At 27.2% G+C, this 24,249-nt stretch overlaps 1 protein-coding gene and 1 pseudogene across 1 annotated transcript; both read left to right on the top strand.

Annotated features, from left to right (window-relative positions):
• The first annotated feature begins 289 nt into the window (after positions 1-289).
• LOC113561103 lies at positions 290-1,980 on the top strand (annotated as a pseudogene).
• Positions 1,981-7,512: 5,532 nt separating this feature from the next.
• LOC113560321 (inhibitor of growth protein 4-like) lies at positions 7,513-9,107 on the top strand. The gene is made up of 6 exons (XM_026966107.1): positions 7,513-7,785; positions 7,842-8,074; positions 8,137-8,239; positions 8,308-8,409; positions 8,478-8,728; positions 8,909-9,107. Exons 1-6 carry the CDS (start codon positions 7,749-7,751, stop codon positions 9,008-9,010), a joined length of 828 nt encoding a protein of 275 aa, XP_026821908.1. The 5' UTR covers positions 7,513-7,748; the 3' UTR covers positions 9,011-9,107.
• The last annotated feature ends 15,142 nt before the right edge of the window (positions 9,108-24,249 follow it).

Here is a 24,249-nt window from a genome sequence, read left to right as displayed (position 1 = left end):
CCTTTTACCGAGGTGTACCGACTGTCCGCACGAGCGACTCCCGTTCAACCGCCATTTTGTCACACTTATCACACCGACTAAATTCTTGTGACGAATGTCATCGCATCCCGTCCAAAATTGTTGTTGTATTTATAAAATTGTTATAAAATCCTCGCGTCGATCGACGTCCAACTTGTTATTTTGTTAAGTCAATACACGTATACATATTTTCACAATATTACACTGTTACCCCACTGTCGTTAACTCCCTCCATACAGCTAGAATGTGCAATTGATCGTTGGAGGTAAATATGACGTCGGTAACCATTTTACCTCCATACGGCACGACCGAGCCGTTAGTAACAACGTTGAAGATAACGAGATGGATATTGGCTATTGGAGCTTATGTATTGCGTTCATGTATTACTATCAATTTTGAGTGTATATGGTGTAAATATTTTTTGCAAGCAAACCTATATCATTCTAATTATAATACGACTTTATTTGAGATTTGAACATAATAGTACCCCACGTCAGAGTGAGGACATTCCAAAAGATATTTTCTCTCCAACAAAAAAAGAACACCAGCTCGTACAGAATTAATATAGCCATAGTCTATCTATATATACAATATCTATGTCAGTGGCGGCTCTTGGGGAGAGGCCCAGGTGGCCATGCCCCTCCCCAAAATCCAAAAAAATACTTGCAATTATAATGATAATATAACATGTATAATATGATACGCTTATATTATTACAGTTTATAATATTATATTATATTAGTTTACTAGATATCATTTAATTGTAAATTCTCGTTAGTCGTTATTTTATGTTTTCGCGTAGTACACTAGTATGTAGTATTGTGTATGAAAAATATTTTCCGATAGGGACTCTCGGATTTCCCATATGGTATATTTCTAATTTGGTTGATTTCTTATTGTTAATATGTTTGACCGTTTGACGACTGTTGTGTTTAGACGTTCAAATTAATATCGTTTTATATGTTTTAATTTTTGTAGATTCATTTTACCACAGCCATTTTACGTGAACAGACGACCAAAAAAGTTACCATTGTAAAAAATTTAACCTCCGGCTTGCAATTTTCATTGTAATGATACGTATTATTTCAGCGTATTAAATTAAAAATTATTTGATAAATTTCTTTATTCTAAACTCTTTATTTCATTTCAATAAGTGTTTACTAATCTATAACTTTAGAATTTAGATTATAAATTAAAAAAAAAAAAAAAAAAAAATGTTTTTTTAATTAATGTTTTCAATGATTACACTAAACAATATATGTTATATATGTTAACAGTTAAAGTGTTGAATCAGTTAGTTTATGAAATAACTAAAGCTTGTTGGTAATTTATATAATTTATACTTTAACTAGTTATTTTATACACTCCTGGCATCACTTCGTTAATGTGTCAAATTGTAAATAACAATATATCATGATGAATGAATATAGTTCTAATATTTTCAACAATTTAATATAACATATTAAATCAGATAAGATTGACGTCCTTTTTGTCGGTAACCGCAATGTACGTTTATCGTGTTATTAAAAGATTTTCATTGTTAATATTTGGTATATGTATCATCTATAAAGGTTTAAAGTTTGCGGTCGCTAATATTGGCTCTACAGTGCATATCAAAATTCCCGATGTTGATAGAGGAAGGAGTGATCCTCGTTCAATTATTGTAGTTATTTTAAAATTACCTGACGAGGGGTTTTATTAACTGGGATGCAATAACGGTAAGATAAATTTAAATAATACAAGTTATTTTGTATTTACCTACCTACAAATTATAATTACAGGAGTGTTAAAACAGTTATACTCTCGATCACAATGCACACTATGTTCAGAAAATTTGTTAGCTGTAGAAACTGTTCCAAATGAAAGTGTTACATTAAATCTGCGGCAACTACGCAGTCACTGGGAACTGGTCAGGGTTTTTTTAAGAGCACATATACCAAAAAATATGACACAAAGTTATAGATAGATTTTCTAAAAATAAAAATCGAAAATTAGAATTCGTTTTATAAAATGTAATTATTATACATATATTTATTTTATATAATATTTTGCACTAATGATTAATACTGGTAATATATGGCACTAATTTAAATAAATATACTATAAAATATTTTTAAAAAAATTAAGTGATGTATATGGCCAACACCCCTCACCCAGAATCAAACTCTAGGGTCGCCACTGATTATGTTTACGAATACGAAAAGCTCTTATGGTTGCAGTATTTACCTCGAAAATTAAAAGTTATGACTATCAATTACACCGAATTTGTATTATCATGTAGTTACTACCAATAAACAAAGTCAACAATAATTTTAAAGTTATCTCGAATTTATAAAATAATTGAATTTAGGAGGTATTATTATAATCCTCTCAGAGGAGAGCGAAGTAATTATCAGTATTATCACTACGGGTTTGGCGAATCCAGGGACCACTTAATCCCAGTAGGAGATGGTGTAGCGAATGAGACGTACCCATCGTCTACACACTTTGGCCATGTTTGTATCGTTGTTGAATAACATCACGAGTTCTCGACTCACCGTCAACCAAGAACTATCAGTATCTCATTCTTTCTCAGTTTAAGTCACGATTATCAGGCAGGAAAATATATAACCGTAATTTTACCTACTTCAACAAGTAGTGAACAACACTGTTTTTTTCGTCAGCTGACTAACCATGACATCGATCGATAGCGGTGGCGGCGTATAAAATTTGCAAACGGGACCGCAGCTTAGAAGAGAACAATGCGCAAGCGCTGCCATACAATGTACAGCTAATGTACAGCTGCGCTCACGACCGCCCCTTGCGAAGGCCACCATCACGTATTCGCTTTTTTTAATGCGAAGCCGTAGCGAGGCACACCTGTGGTCCTAACCATTATAACATATTACCTCCCTTGTAAATAATTAATCCACCCCACACCCAACTTTTTTACAAAAAAGACGTTTGAATATTAATTCGATATCTTTTTTTAATTAATGTTTTTCGAATGTGACAACAAACTTATGTTTTTACAATATTTGAATTCAAATTGAATCGATAAAAAATAAAAACCAACAAATGGAAATGACAATTTTTTAAATACCTACTAGATATTTTCATTTTTTTAAAACTAAACAATCTTATTTATATTGGATTATGATAATGAGAAAAGGTTACCTATCTATCAATACATATTTATGTGTATATTTTATAAACGGTTAGATTGTATGTAATGTATATTTTATATTATTGATATTATAATAGATAAATAATAATGAGATTATCATTTTTTCGTATTTATTTTGCTTTTGTGTCCCTAGGTCTGACTAAGCCTTAACTACGGTTTTAATTCAATGCCATTACCACCACCACTGCCATCATCGCTTCAAGCTAAGTATTGTTGCGGTGAATGGGGAGGGGACTATATTACTGCATGGTGGAGAGTGTAGGACAACCCACTGACATTGAGTGGTAACCATCCCCTATCACTTTTAGTTAAGCTATTGGGTCGCTATAAATTGCGTCTCATTTTTAATTTTTTTTGTAAATTGCGGTACAGGTATATTTTGTACATACATAAATTTATTGCGGCCTGGGTATAATTTTGTATGTATGCCTAATACCTATACCGAAATAATTTTTATTCATACGTAATTTACACCTGAGACTTTTTTTGCAAAATCTATATTTTCCTTCTCATTTTACAGACTTCGAACTGGCAATATAATTATGTATAAATATTGGTATCATTAAAGATATTGTTTTTGCTGATTTTTGTTTAGAATTAAAAAATATATTATTAAAAGTAAAGTTTAAAGTGTCTATACAAATTTGACGATTAAAAAATGTAGTATTAAGTGTCTGTAAAAATGTGATGATTTATACAACCAAAATTGTTTTGTCCGTAGATGTATAGAAAAATATACAATAAAATAATATTGATAAATGAAATATAGAGTCTGCAACATTCATTCACTATGCAGACTTTAAATAATAGTAATGATGATTTATACTTTATAGTGTATTAATAATTTATATATTATAATTATTATCTATCATTATTTATTGGTATAATTGGAAATTTTAAATAAAACTAATGTTACCCAATAACTTTTTCTATGATCCATTTTTTTTCTCGGAAATTTTGATCCCTAGTTCTGACTGTACCCGCTATGTTGTTGCGAGCTAGTCGTGACAGTTTTGTGTGGGACGAAAAACGAGAGTTCTCGGCCTTCTAATCGATAAAGATAGAAACCATCCCACTCGATATAGGGTGGCGGGTGATGGTGCAGCTCTTTTTAATTTCGCCCGGGTGAAATGGAAAATACGTATAGGTACCTGTACCCAAAATAATTTGTCACTACAATTGGAAGATACTTTTACCGTTGGTCACAACTAGTAGACACTGATAAGGTTTGAGGTACCTACCTGGGTACCTAGTCGGTAGATATAATTTATAGGTTACCGCATACGGAAGATTATTCATAGAATAATTATAGACCTTTTGACTTCGCGAGAGAACTATAATGTGTACTATACGTTCACATTTATTTGCTACTTACCTGGCTATATACATAAATATAGTTATGAAAAATCATAATATAAACACAATAGTTAAAAAAAAAAATTATATCGAAAATCCAGAGTTAACTTATTCATGTGTCATATCTAATTTAGAGTTCTTTAACCTTTCGCTACTTTATACGGTAACAATTACCATATAATTTTTATACGTTGAACATTTGGTATTCGTTAATTGCGCCGAATTTATGACGCTACCTGCAATATAATATATAACTATCGTGCTAATAAAAAAGGTATATATCAATATGACGCTAAAGCATTTTCGACAAACTGAAAAGGTACATTTGGCATGATTTGCGGTATTTAAAAATAATGGTTATCTCATTCTGTGTAGTTAATTTAATTTTTATATTTTTAGTTTATATAAATAGTAGAAAGAGAAACAACTTTTATTTTCAATAAAGCGAGCTGCTCACAATGTGAGTTGCCAGTAGACACTTGCAGCATACTTAATCAATACAAAAATACATAGAAAAAAGGTCCTCTATAGCTAGTCATGACAATTTTGCGTGAGACGAAAAACGAGAGTTCTCGGCCTTCTAATCGATAAAGATAGAAACCATCCCACTCGATATAGGGTGGCGGGTGATGGTGCAGCTCTTTTTAATTTCGCCCGGGTGAAATGGAAAATACGTATAGGTACCCGTACCCAAAACAATTTTTCACTACAATTGGAAGATACTTTTACTGTTGGTCACAATTAGTAGACACTGATAAGGTTTGAGGTACCTACCCAGTCGGTAGGTATAATTTATAGGTTACCGCATACGGAAGTTTATTCATAGAATAATTATAGACCTTTTTGACTTCACAATGTTTTAAATATAAATAAAAACTTATTGTTTGTTAATAAAATTGTTAATTGAATTAGTTATCAATTCATAGACAAAAATAAAGCATTTTCTAAACCGTCTCGCATAATAAACAACTACAGAATTAGGTACTTCAATACAAAAATAATTCAAATCCTCTAAGGATGTTATCACTAGAAAATATATTATCAAAAAATTAGCTTCTCTAAAAACAAGAAAAAATTATTTTTAAATATATTAAGATAAATGAAAACTAATAAATTATAGAAACTGTAGTTTTATTTTTATAAAATAATAAAAAATTTTAATTAAAAATAAAATTTTTTTTACGGGCACATATATAATCCGTGCCTTGCATTTGATTAATAAAAACTATAGATATAATAAGGGAAAGTTTCAGAGCTGGGATACAAAAAGATTTTTTATAAATCTATATTGCGGAATCTTGTATTCAATTTTCAAGCAGTTTTAGTTTATACCAAGCTAATAATGTTTAGTCAACAATTATAAATAAAAATATAAAAAAATTATAAATATCTTATGTCAATAAATAAATCAATAAGAGTATCATCTCAACAATTGTATTATGTAATAATGAAAATAATAATAAAAACATTTGGTAACAACTTAGCTGCTGTTATTATTTATTTATTTTTGAAGATAAAAAATTAGTTTAAGGGTATATATCAAATGTCTAATACTCCAGTATTATTTTTTTTCATATATAGGTTGAACCTTGAATTAAATTTTTAAATTTTAGATATAGAAACAAAAATTGTTATGAATTAATAAATTATCTACAAAATAAAATAAATTTAATAATTTTCGTGGTTTTTATGGATTTAGTCAACATTTTAACTTTAAACACATAAAAAATATATTGTGACAGTAGACTTGATATTTTTTAATTGAGAAATAAACAACTTATGAGGCGCTATATATTAAACATTTGGTAAAAATTTCAAGTTTGCTATTATTTGTTTTTGAATTAAAAAAAAAAATTAAGAAATCGATTTTATCAAAATTATAGTCAATCTACCTATAAATTTTAGTTCTAGAGTAAATATACCAATTATAAAATTAAAAGATGACATTATTTTGGAGGTCAATACGATGGTTTTTTTTAGAAAAAAATTATAATTCTTAAAAGTTAAAGGTTATTTAAATATATTGAAATTTTTGATATAGTGAACGATATATTAGGAATAATGGAAAAATATCATCGTCTTGCCCTCCAAAATATTGTCATCTTTTCATTTTATAATAGGTATATTTACTCAAGAACCAAAATAGAGCAAGTATTACTCAGTCTGCGTAAACGCGTTTTGTCCATGTCGTACGTGTGTGTAAAAAGGAGACAACACATGCATGTGCGACGTCTTCTTAACTCTTTGATTGTTTTTCCCAAATTCCCAATTATATAAACTCATAGTTAATGGGAATTTTTATGTGTTAATTAAAAATTGGTCGACGGGTACGTTAGGATATAATAAATATTTCAATGGAACAATCACAAACAATATATTTATAATGTTTACGCTATGTGCACGCCACATTTTTCTATACAGGTCAAAGGAGGTTAATACTTTTTTACGAAAAGCACTTCTTCTGGTCAGTTATAAGTTATAATGTAAAAACGCAACACGTTTATTAAAAAATATATTTAACCATAATAGCTACATGTATTATTTTCCAAGTATTTTAAAAAGCAATTAGGTTATAAATGTAATTCGAACTATGCTGTACAATACATCGTATGGTCTGTGTAATGAAAATATTATTTAAGTAAACGGGAGCTTAATTTAAGAAATAGTTTGTGACTCGCAAAAGGAGTGAGGGCGCTGTGTGCTAGTACACGAATTACCATGACAACTATTTGGTCAAGCGCAGTACATACGAAACACATTATGGACGACATTATTATTTACGCAACGATCGATTGCGTTGATGCTAAGCGTTCCATACGACCGTTTGTGAAATAACAACGTACCTCTACGTACCCCTCTCCCACAGAACCGCGACTACAACGCGCAGACCTCGTCACCTAGACATTGGATGAGGCTACAGCCTACCGAGGAAGCGTCGATACGCGCGGACCGCCATCTATCGAGCGATACGTTTCGTTTTGGGTGTAGCGTCCCCATAAAATTTATTGTGTGTGTGTTCGTATCTGTTCTTTGTTTGTGAACGCACGTCGCGCCGAAAACCGAAGCTCAGCAAAAGAAATTTCTAGTGCACAATTCGTATTCTAACAGTTGATTAAACACAAAAAATTTCACGTTTTCATTAACAGTCGTGTTTTATTTACTCTTTTCTACTATAATTCTCGACTACCTACACCACAAAATAACAATAATGGCATCAGCACCGTACCTTGATCAGTATCTTGAATGTAAGTTCTGTTTCGGTTTTGAATTTCAATGAAATACTAATAGAATGATATTTTAGCTTTGGAGAATCTTCCTATTGAGTTGCTACGAAACTTAACTTTGTTGCGAGATCTCGACTCGAGAGCTCGGGAAGAGATGCGCGACATCGACAAAATGGCGGACCACTTTATGTCGAATATCAATCTGTACTCGGGAAATAAAAAAAATAGAGCTATCATGCAACGTAAATTTGACAAAATAAAAGAATACAGCGATGATAAAGTTCAATTGTCTATTCAAACTTATGAAATGGTATGTTGATTTTGAAGATTTCACGTAATGCTAGAACTGTTCTACTCTATTGTACCTTACAGGTGGATAAAAGTATTAGGGAGTTGGATCCAAACTTGGCTCGCTTAGAATCTGAAATTCAAGACAGAGCCATTGATGCTAAAAAAAATGCAGAGGAAGTAAAACGTAAGTGTTCTGAAAAATATTTTATTATGATACCATTGTATTTGACTATTTCTTTATGCGTGTTTCAGGTGGACGTAAGAAGAATAGAGGCAGTGAAATTTGGTTGAAGATTACAAGTAATGAAGAAGCGGCTCGTTACAAAATATCGAATAAGAAACTACCTAAGAAAGGTTTATGGACAGCATTATTTGAGTCTTGTTTAAGTATAATAATTATAATAATTACCAACATTTTTCAGGATTTTCAAAAATGTCGAGTGCGGGACCGAGCAAAACATCTTCGGTCAGTGTTGTCAATAATCCGAAACACCCTACAAAAAGTGTAGCCAGCGCTGCATTAAAGACTGCCCCCCTTACTGGTGCATTAGTTACTGCTGGAGCTAAACACTCCCCTGAAGTATTGGACATGCCTGTTGATCCAAATGAACCAACATACTGTTTGTGCAACCAAGTTTCCTATGGTGAAATGATAGGCTGTGATAATCCCGATGTAAGCATACAAATTATAATTTAATAATTATATACCTATGTATAACCCACTTACACGGACATTTATTTAATATTGTGACCATTAAACAATTATAAACATTCAATTCTAATTGTAAATATTGTTTCAATGTTTTGTATTTGTATAATTTTTTTTTTAATCGTTTCCTTTTATTTATTTTAGTGTCCTATTGAATGGTTTCACTTTGCATGTGTCAAATTGACTACCAAGCCAAAGGGAAAATGGTTTTGTCCAAAATGTACAACAAATAAGAAGAAAAATTAATATACTTTAAATATGAAATAAGTTTTTTTTGTTTTATATATATACAGTATACTTACACATATTATATATATATACATGTCAATGTGTATATAATATATATGTATGTATGTATGCATGTATGTATGTGCAAAGAATATAATATGGCGTTTAATTTTATGTTAATTTTCTTACAGTCTTAGACTATTAACAGAAATTGTAGTTTGTAGTATTACTATTGTCGTAGAATTAGAAATACGTGTAGTATTTGAATTACATATTCAAGAATAAAATTATAATTAATTAGAACTAAATTTGGATTCTTATTTATATGCATTTATATTTATGTAATTTCATGTTAGTTTTCTTACAGTGTAAGCGATTAATTTCAATTGTAATTTGTAGTATTACTAATGTCGTAGAATTAGAAATACATGTAGTATTTGAATTACATATTCAAGAATAAAATTAGAATTAATTAGAACTAAATTTAGATTCTTATTTATATGCATTTATATTTATGTAATTTCATGTTAGTTTTCTTACAGTGTAAGCGATTAATTGCAATTGTAATTTGTAGTATTACTAATGTCGTAGAATTAGAAATACATGTAGTGTTTGAATTACATATTCAAGAATAAAATTAGAATTAAATAGAATTAAATTTGGGTTTTTTTTATGCATTTATATTTATCTTATTCAAAACTGAAAGTAAAATCCATATTTCAAAGAAATTAAATTAAGAATTATACCAAACTTTTTATGTTAAAAAATATATTTATGGAAATAAAAACAAACGATCAGTGCAATATTTAGTTGGACCAATCATTTTCCTACAAAGCAATATATTTTATCATACATTTTTCCAGTCCGATTAGGTAGTGACCAGTGTAGTTTCATCAGTTTAGAACTACCTTTATGTGTCATAAAATAATTATTTTGACAACTATAACTACCATTCTGTGGTAAATCTCTTATCATGTTTACTAATTAAATTTAATATACTTACCAAATACCAACAGAAACATCTACTCTTATAATGAAAATGTAGAATAAAAAGGTGGTCAAGTGAGTATTGCTCTGCTGTATGGTAGGCGCTGAGTGGATATTTCAAATTTGAATTCAATGGTATATCATTGTGCATAAAAATGTTTCTATGCAAGTACAGTCTTTCAGCCTATATCACTTAGTAAATATTGAGGTAAGTTTTTGTTATTGTTATCTATGTAATCTATTTTACTTTTAGTAATACTGTACTAATAGTAAGTTGAATTCATATTTATCTAAAACATTGTATTTGAAAATGTTATTGCAGTGTGTATAATATAATATACGCAAGAGTTCAGTGTCTCCCACAAATAATGTTTTTGAATTATATTGAATATTATTATTTATAGTTTAAATTGAATACATGTCAAAAGTATATTATGTTTTTTTTTTTGGTTTCAGTATATGGACTACTAAGTATTTTTTTTATAAAAGATTATATTACATTTTAAGCTTTACTTATAAATATGGAACATTTCATAAATTTTCAACTGCAAGTATTCTTTTTTTTTTTTTGAAATTAAATAATATAGATATTCATATAATTATTCATCTATTTACTGATTTTCTTTTTATTTGGTTTTAAAATAATATTGTTATTTATAATGTTGTTATAATTTATTACAGAATAAGAATAAGAAATTACTATGTAATAAATATTGAGTGAAATGTTTTGTTTATAAAAAAAAAGTTATTGTGAGAAAATATTTCCTTTTTAAATTAAGTTCATTTTTTAATAAATATGAATAAATTTAAATTTAATGGTCATCTACTCTAGTTGAATAGGTGAATAGGTAGCTGATAGAAAAAAGTTCTATGATATTGACTCTACATTAACTAATTAGGTAGTTATAAACCGAATGGCATAATAATTATTTACCTGTAATATATAGATACTTGACAATCATTTAGAAGTATACTATAATATAAAATAAGATCATTAAATTTAAAAATTATTCTGGTAATTTAATTTACATATTTTATTAGTTTATAAAAGTAAGATGTAGCATTGTAACCACATAGGTATACTATATACCTTTATTTTAATATATAACTGATAATGGTACCTACATTTTATTTTTAATAAAATAATGATTGAATATGTCGGTAATCAGAATTTTATGATAATATTTGCATAGAATTCATGCATTTTGTGTCCTAAGTATCGCAATTACCATTAATAGTTTCATGCTAATAATTTAAGTTTATTAGACATTTTAAGTGACTTATGTCATCTCAACTAAATTATATATTTTAATTCCCAAGATATATATACCGTAGGGGTTGTTTTTGTTCTACAGTTATCAGTGAAAGTTTCCTTTCCCTCAAACCTTTTTAAAGTTTGAATTCAAATTTAAGTATAGACATGACATGTTTGATGATAAAGAAAAAACAGTAAGAGTACATAAGTTGCCTACTATATATTTTAAGCTTTACCAAATGAAGAAAGCGATTTATCAGATGTAGTTACCTACTACTACACTTACACATATCACATACCAAATATGTCACCTACCTGTAGATTGCATATAGAATCTATAGATCACACTTTACAAAGGCCACGTATTTACCGGTACAATCGGTACTTACTAGTGTCTAGTTGCCTCCCAAAATATACGAATTGCCTCTCATCCTTATCGTAAATAAAAAAGGTTAATATACACACTAGTTGTCTCCGATGACCAGGTACTAGGTAGTTCATAATTAAATACGAGTTTTTTCCCAAGAATTTTCACATTGGTTGACTCTCGTGTACTGTACCTATACAATTATATCGTGGTTCATACACCACTAGAATACGCATTACCGTCACTATCTATTTGTATAATTATTACAAAAATTAAATTTACAGTAACAATAATTTTTATTATTCTATTATTTTATTATATATTACATTTATATATAATAATAGTTATTTAAAATAACCTATTTTATTTTTCTAATTTTTTAAAATTATTTTATGTTTTATTTTTATTACCAAATACATCAATCTTATAGGTATATGATTTATATTATAGGTATAGGTACATAATACATTTATATAAATAATAACATGTACACAATTAAATTAAAAAATATTAAATTTGCTATGGAAAGATTCGTATGTGTTAATTGTACGCTAAATGCTTGAATTTTTTTCTGCCCATAAATGAGTAGGAAAAATTGAATCCTCTGATTTAAAAATTACAAAATTTTATTGATATATAATGTTTGAAAAGATTTGGAAACATTTATATATTTATTACCAGTCCATTAGGAGGTAACTAGTACTCGACCCTTTTTATTTACAATAAAATTTAGGCTATATCATGAGAAAATTTATGTAAAAATTATTGATCTTTTTGACTTCGGGAGGCAATAACTGGTTTGCGTCCGAATGTACAATACATATACAAAATAGTGATAACGTAAAAATTATAAACGAAAATACTAAACATTTGGAAATTAATCTGTTAAATAATATCTAATAATAAGTACCTTAGGTATTTAAGAAAATAAGGACTTTTCAATAACTATTTCTAAGCTTCTCAGTTCTTAATGTCTTTACTAAATTGGCAATATGGATAATAATTAGAATGTTAAATAGATACTTATATTGATCTCATTATATTATTCTAATAACATGCTAAAGGCTAAACCTATGATCGTTTTACCACCTGTACGTTTTGAGCTATAGTGACTTTCTCCAAAATATTTCGGATAAATGTTATTAGCTTTAACGAGATATGATAATATAAGTATAGTGTGTTTTAGGATCGTTATTCGTTATAGGTTCCTACTTCCAATGCCAAATAACTTAAGACTTCATGTACCACAATGCTATTCAGTTTATGCAACTTCCATGATCCAAAGTAAGATGTCCCTTCACTGTTCCGCAATTAAAAAGGTAAGAATGTCAAACGATTATAATAAAATTCAGTTACACTTTTGGTCAAAAACGCTTTTATTGGTTTATATTGTTTATAATCAAACATAAAATAAAATACTTAGCTCACGCTAAAGTAGTTAAATAGTAATATTTTAGTGTCACCTTAGCACATATTGCTTCTCTGGTCTGACATTTCTATAACATATGTATTATCTTAAAATAATGTTCACGTCTACAATAAACGACAAAAGTAATTCATTATTTTATGAAAAATGCTGTTGTTACGTTCTTCCATTCGAAATGATATCACCAATAATAGGTAAATACAATAAATACCTAAAACCGATTAGGAGTAATATTATAAAATTATATTGTTAACAATATTTTAATTATTACTCAATACTTACAAGCATACATAGAATAATAATAAGTAATAGTAAAGACATCGATACACAATAATATGTACAGAAAATGTATTCCATGAAGCGCCAACCACGTATCGATGCTTAGAATATCTTTCTGAAAAATAAAAATATATAATGAACGATAATATATTAATATTATTGTCATTAATCGTATGACGTAAGTATACATAATATAACAGGGACGGCCATGCGATCGAACGCGGATGATTTAAAAGTAGATCATGTCAGGATTTATTTATAATACATTTTATCAAATGTCTAGCGTTAGACAAACTCGATAATCGGTGATAAATTAAAAATGTAAAGTGGTTCGAGGTCGAACAAGTATTAAAAAAATTGAGAAACGATAAAAAAATAAATTAAAAATTATAACCGATTATATCGCATTATGTCATTTTCACAATATCGAAAATATTTATAAATAAGTAATTTATTTGACATGGATTCTATAAAAATCGAAGCTGAGATTATAAAAATAAAATCAGATATATTATTCCTTAAAACTCAAGATTTAATATTTGAAGTCTGCTGAATGAAGAAAAATAATCTTGTTAGAGAATTATAGCCTTATAATTACATATCTATAGTATCGGGTATTACCTACGTCCTACATATTTTAAGTAAACGTATTTGTGTGAAATAGAATTTTCTCACATAAAATGTATTAAATAATAAATTTGAATATCGAGGTAAACTTTCCGATCATCATTTAGAGAAAAGTCTTCATTTAGCAGTAAGCGATTATTCACTATAGATATTATGCTCAGTTTACTAATGTTATGCAAAGTCACATTCCACACCAACAAAATAATAAATATTAATTATTTAATTTTTATTTAGATTTTAGAAATTTATTGTAAAATATATTTTAATTTTATTATTTATACAAGTAGGTACCTATGTTATGTTTGTTAATAAGTAAAATAGGTAAAATAGGTGAAAGACGTATTCACCATTCAATATTTCAATATTTTCAATAATAAAATTTTTTTATGGTAGTCTATCGTTAAGAGGACGTTATATAGTGTTATACCCGCATGTGTTGTCTCTGTATTACTAATGTAGATCATAACAAATTTTCGTTCAGCAGAACACATTTTGTGATGTTAGCTTTAATATTAGAGTCAATTTACTTATTATCAAACTTAAAGGTAATAATGTTATCTAGGTCGTCTCATAGGCTTTTATTGGTAACTTAATTTTTAAGCGAGTTACGAGCATTTTAAAGTTTTAATATTTCACATAACCATTACTCACTTAAAAATCAAGATATCAAGCCTACGAGATGCCTTAGATTCTTACCTTTATATTTGATAATAGGTAAATTGACTCTAATATTAAAGCTAACATCACAAAATGTGTTCTACTGAACGGAAAGTTGCTATGATCTACATTGGTAAGACAGAAAAAACACAATTTTATCTTTTCTGTGGTATAATATAACGTCCTCTTAAAGGAAAAAATATGTTTTCAGTGAATCTCTCAATCTCTGGCCACTGTCAAAATAAGTTTGGCCGTCCCTGGTATATATGTATATACTATGTGATTATGTATGTTTATAGTATACAGTAAAACTTCTAAATACCGGACACCCTCGGCCGCTGACATTTTGTCCGCTATTTAGAGGGAGAAATATAATATTAGAGAAATAAAAAATTTTAATTATAAAATTGATTGATTTATTTAAATTTGTTTATACACATATATAGGTACATAATAAATATTTATTTTTATTTTTATTATTCTTATATGTATTTTTAAAAATGCAAAGGTAAAAAGATAAAAAAAAAATTGATAGTATAAAAATTAAAACGAACATATATTAAAAAAAAAATCAGTTGGATACTTTAGATTGTTTCATATTTTGACGCGGTTATTTCGTATGTTAATGCATTTTATAATTTCACAAAGACGATAGAAATGATTAAAATCAAAATTTATAAAAATGTCCGGTATTTAGATGTTTTTCCTACAGAAAAGTAGTGAAAATATCTGCTATTTAGAAGTATCCATTAAGGGAGGTTTCACTATATCATATAATAAGGCTATAAGCATACTGATTATTAAATGGAAAAATGTATAATATATTGAGCATTTACTATTCACAGGTTTGCTTTTATCAGACATGCAAATATGCAATAAAGATAAAACTGGTTGTAAGTGAAAAATATGTAGGTATTAATGTATTATTATAATGAATAATGATTATTAATTTATAACAAAGATTAAATTTTTAGAGCGGATGAATAAATTGGTTGCAGAAAAATAGAACTTATTGAACTATTAATGAATACAATTAATTACATAAGATTTTTCCTAATGGAAACTAAATAGGTTTAATGTTGTTATACGTTACGAATTGCTAAAATTAATATTATAATGACGTTTACACAATAAATATTTGTTAAATTTAAAATGTGTTTATAGGCACTCAAATTATTTTACTTACTTTAAATGTTGCTTTTAGCAGACAAAAGTTGACGACTAGAAACAAATCAAGAACAAATGAATGATACCATTTACATATCAAGATAGTTGGGCGTGGGCCATCTGAATTTTGGCGTAACAAGATCTGAGCCTCAATTCGAAGAAAATGAAAAGTCAAATCTAAAAGTATACAAAATTGGTCAAATTAATAAGAAAAAAATAATATGAATTATAGTTAAATTAAGCCAATATTAGTTATTAACTTAAATATTAACGTTATAAATGTAAATTAATTGCAGTCTTGTTAAGTTGTAAGATACTTTTAAAATTGTTTTTAAATACAGATTCATTTATCCATTCAAAAGGTATTTAAAATACATTTCAAATTCAAAGTATTTAAGAACAAATACAAATATCTGTTACGTATTTAAATACTTTTCAAATACTTTTTTTTTTTTACTAGTTACCTTTCCAAATTAATGTTGTAATAACTAATTTAAAATTGTCATGTTACATTCAACTAGGTATTATTAGAACTTTTTGTACCACTTACTTAATTGTATACTAAGAAATGAGAATAAATAAAACTTCTTATATTATAGCAATTTTTTTAATATTATAGGTAGTAGGTTGTTAATGAAATAAAAATAAGAGGATATAAAAAGCAATTAAAAAAAAAATCATTCCCAAAATATTTTGTTGCATTTAATTATATTTATATTTTGTAATAATCACATTCACAAATGAACGAGACATCAGCAATAGAGGCAGGAGTTCTTAACATTTATGAATGAAAAATATAAATAAAATAGACAAATACTATAATTATTTCGAAAAAAAAAACATGTGACAATTGACGAATAATTCGTTTATCAAAAGTAGTTGTATAAAAGTATTTGATTTTTAAATACAAATAGGTACGTCCTAGAGAGTATTTAAAATACTTAACAGATACTTATATTAAAAAGTATTTAAAAAGTATTTAAGTACATGTAATCAAATACTTTTCCTCAAATACTTTACAAGACTGGTTAATAGGTACTAATGTAATCAATATATTTAACTATAAAGATTTTATGTTAATGTGGATACAAATATTATTTGGTTACACACGAATAGCGTACTAAAATAGGTAGACGAACCTTTTTGAACTATAGTTACTTTTTCATCTATAGTTAATTATTGTAAGTAGCACCTAAAGCTAAATTACCATAATAATTAATAAAGATATGCTAGATTATATAAAAAATTGAAATTTAATTGTAAAAATATAATAATATAAATTATAAGTCATAATAAAACACATTAGTTAGTTGTTCTTTGTTGATTGGAACTTTTTTCTGTCCATAATTCCGGAGGAAATATTGAATTTTTATTTATGCGTGTATCTACTAATTAATAAATAGTTAGCAAACTCTCGTTCTAGGAAATATAATTCAAACGCCGCGGAATACACAAAGTTTAAAACGCCTAAAAGTACAAATTACTAAAAATAAGTTTTCATTTAATAATATTATGTTAATGATTAATATTTAAAAATATCAAAATTAAAAATAAATTTGAAAACCACTGTAAACCTAAAAAAAATGTTAAGTTAAAAGGTAACACGAATTGCGTCCAGGACGCAATTCGTTCAAAAAGGTTCATCTACCTGTTTTGGTACACTATTTGTGTGCACCAATTAATTTAGTTTAAAAAAAAATACTTAAATTATTTTTTATTTACCACCTGTTACACATATGCAACTTTCTATTTTTTCTTTTAGTACTTCATGACAAAATATTTTAACGAGCAATATGCACCGTATAATCTATATACTCTATATTATAGGATATATTCCTTATAATTGTATTATTATATAGTCATATAGGAAGTGACTAATAAACTAGTGGTTAGGCACTAAATTATACTTTGTGCATAAAAAATAGTAATTAGTATTTAATATTTATTAATATACTGGTCGAGAGATATATTTTTTTCGTTTTATTTTGATCATTTATATATGTTGAACGTGTACCTATTTACTGTCGATAATATTATAATTTAAAAAAAATATAAGTACAAATAAATAAAATAAAAAATATAATACATATTACTAATAATTATGTATTAAATTCTTAAAATTTAGAAAAGCTATTTTACAAAGCCTTATTAATAGTAAAATTAATTTTAAAGTTCAAATATACTTTATAGATGAAAGCCAGTATTATTCTTTTCACTATGAACTAAATCGTTTGGGAAGGCAGAATATTTTGACCAAATTATTGATTATTTAGTAAATTTATTTTTTTTTTGCTAATAGCAAACATGTTCACTGTTTAATCGAATACTTATTAATTTAAGATGTAAAAAAAAAAAAAATAAGTTAATTGTTACGACATATTCATATTATAATTACGATTTTCTTTGGTAATTAAATTAAAATATAGACTATGATAATTAATTTGTATGTTTATTTATAAAATAGCACACTTACTAAACTTGGGAGACAATCCCAAAATCCACAGCAAGCACATATTCATTATCTTATATATTTTGATTACGTCCATTGTTCCTAGATAACACTAAAGCATAAATATATAAATAAATTATAAATATTAAAAATTATTTATAGGGTAGTTATGATTATAGATCAGGCCGATCTATGGGCATATCTAACCTAACCTAACCCACCGATCTATGGGTACTTGTTTTTTGGCAACGTTCCAAAATAATTATTGCTCCCACCCACCAACCAACCGGGCGTCGATAATTGTGACCCAAAGAAACCTTTTTATTTACCTGATTGCGGCCTGTACATTAAAGGTAAAAAGTACTATTTTCAATGGTTTTTAAGACTAAATAAATATCCCAATTTACGTTCAATACATATATTTTGATATGAATTTAATTATTTTCGTATTAACATTAGATTTTCAATCTATTAAAGATAACTAAAAACAGATAAATTGATGATTCTGATTTTCCACTTGAAATATGGGACGCACTGTAGCTCCACATCATAATAATATTTTCAACACCAAATGCCCGCATACTATAAAATAAATGATGATATTGCTATATCGGCGTAAAAGTAAAATTAAGTTGCAATGAATCACAATGATCACTAATCAGTTTCTAACTAGTAGTTGCTTAAAATATTATTATTTAAAATTATAAGTTATTACAAATCTATTTAATTAAGTGACTCTTTTCACGTAAAATTTAGTGATTATTTACTTATATATATTTACTTCAGCACATCTAAATATTGCAGTTTTTATTAAAAATGTATTGGTTACGCAGACAGATTCTTACATACGAATGAATTCTGTCAATAATAATGAAAATAAAATAATTAGAACTTAAGAAAAAACTAGTATGAAATTTATAAATAAAAAAATAAAATTCTATAACGACAATCAAATTGATAGGTATAATTTTGTAAAAAGTTTAGTTTCATTTAATGAACTTATATAAATATAGTTTCGAATATCTCACCTATATTTAATTATAATTTAAATTAATTTAATTATACAATGTACAGTGAAAACGACGATGTTTATTATATGTATTGTTTATCATTATTTTTATTAGATAATTAATTTTTAGTTATAACTACCTAAAGATTTAATTGTATTATGTTAGTGATTCATTTTATTAAGATCAATCCCTATTTTTCATAAAAATTCACAATACACATTTTGTAATGTACAATGTTATGATACAGATCTGTGGGGAAAGTCCCCGCTCTCTACACTACTTCCATATGATTATAATTTTTAGTACAATGTGAACTTTTTTTTTTTAGTAATCAAATTGCATATTATTATTAAATAATTGCCAATCTGTTATTATTTTATAAACTGAAAATATACTTATCTCTGGTTAAAAATTTGAATAGTGTAGTGTAAGTGTAAGTACTACCTACTATCTAGCCAGTGCCCAGTAATCTTATTTATTAGTATTTAGTATGTACACACTTTTCGAATTCGTTGTGCATACTTAAATAAAAATAAAAACTTATGCTCGGATTTAAGATGATAGATTATAAAATGGCCACGATGCTTGCGCAGTTACGGCGGACCGAAAATATGGAATATATGTAGTTCTAGTATGTATTTAACAACGAATGCGTGTAAAAGTTTTCATTTGAAATTCAATCTTTTATTTTATAATGCTGCACATCCAAGTATACTTCAGTTTTTAGAAAATTTTTAAACAATGCCAAATAAGAAATTCTAAAATAAAAATGCAATACATAGTCTGTACTCTTATGTAAACAGCTAATCATATTAATAACAAAAACATGTGTACAAATCCAAGTTTAAAAATTAAAAACAAGGTAATATGTAATTTTTAGTTTGTAATGATAGTAAGTTATAAAAATCTACCTATATGACACTATAATCTAATTTTTTTTTATTCGAATATTTATTGATTTGATTATTTGACCATTTGTATATTATTAATTTGTACTATAAAATTAATATTTTAATATTATTGCTATGTTTATTATGGCATTGTTTTAAAATTTCCAAAAATTGAAATATATTTGGATGTGAATTATCAGATAAAGAATTGAATTTTATACTTATTTTTTATATATTTTTCGTTTATTAACATTTAATAAATTAATATGAATTAGATTATATTTTATATGTATAATATACTATTCATGAAGCATTTTAATGAAAATAGAGTGGAACCTCAACAACTTGCATAAATCTGAGGAAAAAAAAAATTGAGTTATTGAAATTATTGTTTTGTACCACACAAATTTAACTTTAAAGTTTTATTTATTTATTTATTCCACGAATGATGTATGCATGTATGCATTATCAATATATAAAAAGTACTCTATAGTAAAATAAAGAAATAAATTAATGTAGTATTAGTTTTCAAAGAAATCAGATATTTTTGATTGTTTTTTTTTTGTTTGATAAATACCTATCTGTAAAGTTTTCAATTAAGTTGAACGCGGAAAATTCTCGTCTGTAATATCTCGTTGTTCACGAATACAGTTATGTACTACCTGTAAACCATCTATTATTGTATATCGTATATTTATTGTATTTCAGAAATGTTCTGTAATGTATATCGAACAATACGTGTTACAGAGGACGCCATTTATAAGACTCACGAATATAAGGTTCAATCGTTTATTAGACTCAAAATCGTCTGAAACGGTACGGACTTATCCAAATACATACATTATATAAAAAAAATCGGATAAGACTCGAATTTCTTTTAAAAAAATGGTAGAAAATAAACATTTTTAGTTAAAATTTAGGAATAAATTGGTTTTCAGAAATTACATATTTTTGTTGGTCATTACTGGTTTTGATTCATGCTTTATAATGTGAGTTATACAACGAATAGTTAATATTAAAAAAATAACATTATACGAAACAAATCAAAATTACAAACTTTTTACTAACAAATAAAAATAAAATACAGTGAAAACTCTTTATAACGAAACTCCTTACAACGAAAAACTCTATATAACGTAAACATTATAATATAATAATGGTTGGTTTGCTTTATAACCCACTCGTCAATTTATTCTGTACAACGTATAGTCACTCTCAATAACGAAACAATATTTTATGTTTCACAACACAATTTACTTGTTAAGTATTATAAATTATAAAAGTAATTGTCAAAAATGCTGAAATTTCCAAGAACGATTACATTATTTCATTATCTACTTTTAATATCGTAATAATACTATTATTTTCGATATAAAATGTATTCATTTTATTATAGACGTAATTTCTAACAAAAATTTTGTTTTTTTAAACCCTTTCTATTACGAAAACTCTCTTTAACGAAAGAAATCTTTTGGTTCCTTCATATTTGTTATAAAGAGTTTTCACTGTATGTAGTAAAATAAAATTCTTAAATATGTAATTCTCACTGCCTCTAAGATTCATTCGGCGCTGGTCCCAAAGTGAGTCTCATAACGGTGTCCACTGTAAAAGCCAAAAGTCATCTTTATTTTTATTTAACCTATATATACCTATTTTATTAATTTTACGTTAATTTGTGAACCAATGTGTGTTTGGACGCAATCGGAATACTTATATATTTAGGACAAAATACAACTAGGTATCTGGATTCGGGCCGCGATTGGGCATCTCAGGACCCACCGTTAGGTGACTATCGGTTAAAAGTTCAAAATTTATGATCGATATTTTTCAGTATTTCAATATCAAAATGAAAAGAAAATTATGATTTTACAAAAATTTTTACAAAATTAGAAAATCGTAAATTCTTAAGATAATACTGGAAAAAAACAATTTTTTTAAACTACCTACCATATTTTATGCAAATACAAATAAAATATTATGTATTATACTAAACAGCGTATTAGTGTTCCCTTTTCTTCTACCGCTCATTAATCTCACTAAGACATTATATATACTCTTATCTCTTTATCGTGATATCTGTTACGAAATCTAAGTGGCCGACCAGTTATCTCTTAAATATACTATATGGAGCGGAAAAAATATGAAAAATTCTTTTGGTGTAAACTAAATATAATTATATTATATTGTACAACTATGTGAACATTGTGAACTATGGATCAGTTTTAGTGATGGGTTGACTTTTGTTTAATATACTGTAAACATACCAATATTTCACACTTTTACAACAAACAAATCAATATTACCCTATGAGTTTGTTATAACCAATATTCACTGTTTACGATTCGAGCCGGGTTGGGATGGTAAGGGTGGAAGATGAGCATAAACTAATTTTTTTTTTAAATTAATTAATATAACTTTATTTTTATAAAATGTAAGTAAAATGCCAGTGACGTATCACGGTCGAAAAATAAAATAAAATTGTCAATGATGCAGGGTTAAAGCTATTTTTTGATGGTTTTTTTTTATTCGATGAGCGTCCTATCATATTGAAGTGAATATATGTATGTTTATAAGAAGGGTTTCACCAAACATATTCAATGTTCTATCCATTTTTTCCCTTAATAATTATAATGAATTCCGATAATTTGAATTTTAAACCATATACTAAGGTAATTACAAACCAAATTTTCAAACACTTAGTTAAGATTTTTATATACCTACCATTTAAGGAATTCTTTGTGCGTACATGAAATTTGGATTTATAATATATTATTTAGCTTAAAACAATTAAAATGTTTTGAATTATCATGCGTATTTATTTTAAAAATAATTTATAACATACATTTTTTTTTAAGATCACTAAAATCTAATTAACTACAACTACAGCTACTGCAGTAAACTATAAACATATTGTGGTTATCTGCTAAGTATTTGTATTTTCTATTAAAAGTGAAAAAGATTGATTTATAGGATATTAGTGAACTATTAAGAAATAAATCATTTATCATTTACTTGACTATTTACTGTTAAAAAGGTCGGTTCTCATTTGAAAAATACAAGTTTGCATGGTCATAAAATATACTCCTTAAATTATGGTAGAGAAAATTCTTAATATAATATAATGCTTATTTATAAGTATAATTAAAAAAATAATAAGAATTTTAATACATTGATTACTGATAGAAAGAATGGAAGTAATCGTGCTTGATGATTCATGTTTGGTGTATTATATAAAATATTATCGACTATTTATCATAGTTATGAATCGTTAACGTTATATTATAATTAATTATATATTTAAGTATAAATTAAAACTAGGAAAATATTTAAATATAACGTTTATAATATTATTATTAAATGAGTACAATCGCATACTTACAACGTGTATGAAAGCCATGGATCTAGTGAACTTTCGTTGAACACTGATACCGTTATACAACCTTTCCAAAAGGGACATATTTTGCAACTCTATTATGCGTTGAATGTATGACCAGAATATCTTAATAGGATGTCCTGTAAATTTTAAGTCGTTTGTCGTCGAAAGTGAATACACGGTCAGAGTCGAAAGCGAAATGCAGGCGCCGTCCGTGCCACGGTCCGGTGAAACATCCACCCTCTGGATGCTCGCCACAGCCTCACCGTGTTCAAGGACGTACGATACGTCAGTATAGTGTTCGACATACCTCGACAGACGTCAGCAGCTCGGTAGGAGATGCAAAAGTCTCCATCGCCTAACCTATATATTCCAGGAAAAGAGGTGGTGGGTTGAATAGAAGGACAGCCGGGAGACCCGTAATAATAATGTTACATTATTATTACTACGTTATTATTATCATCACCGTCATCGTCATTTCGTGTATCTGTAAACATGGTCCGAGGAACGTTGATTGATCAACGAAAACGACCGAAGACCCCGCTGTAACCCGCCACCGTCATGTATAATATTTTTCGCTATTTTGTTATTTATTTTTATCACGTATATAATTTCATATTTTTGTCGTCAAATATAGTAGTTTTCAAGAACTTATAATATTATTATATACATTTGGATTGAGGGTATCCGTCATATCGTTTGAAGTGTTTCATTTCTTTTTCACCAGTTCACCACAACTGACTTTGTACTAAGTATATATACTATTATAA

This window comes from Rhopalosiphum maidis, chromosome 1 (genome assembly GCF_003676215.2).
Source record: "Rhopalosiphum maidis isolate BTI-1 chromosome 1, ASM367621v3, whole genome shotgun sequence".
Classification (NCBI taxonomy): domain Eukaryota; kingdom Metazoa; phylum Arthropoda; class Insecta; order Hemiptera; family Aphididae; genus Rhopalosiphum; species Rhopalosiphum maidis.
This window is presented reverse-complemented; position numbering and strand designations above follow the sequence as displayed.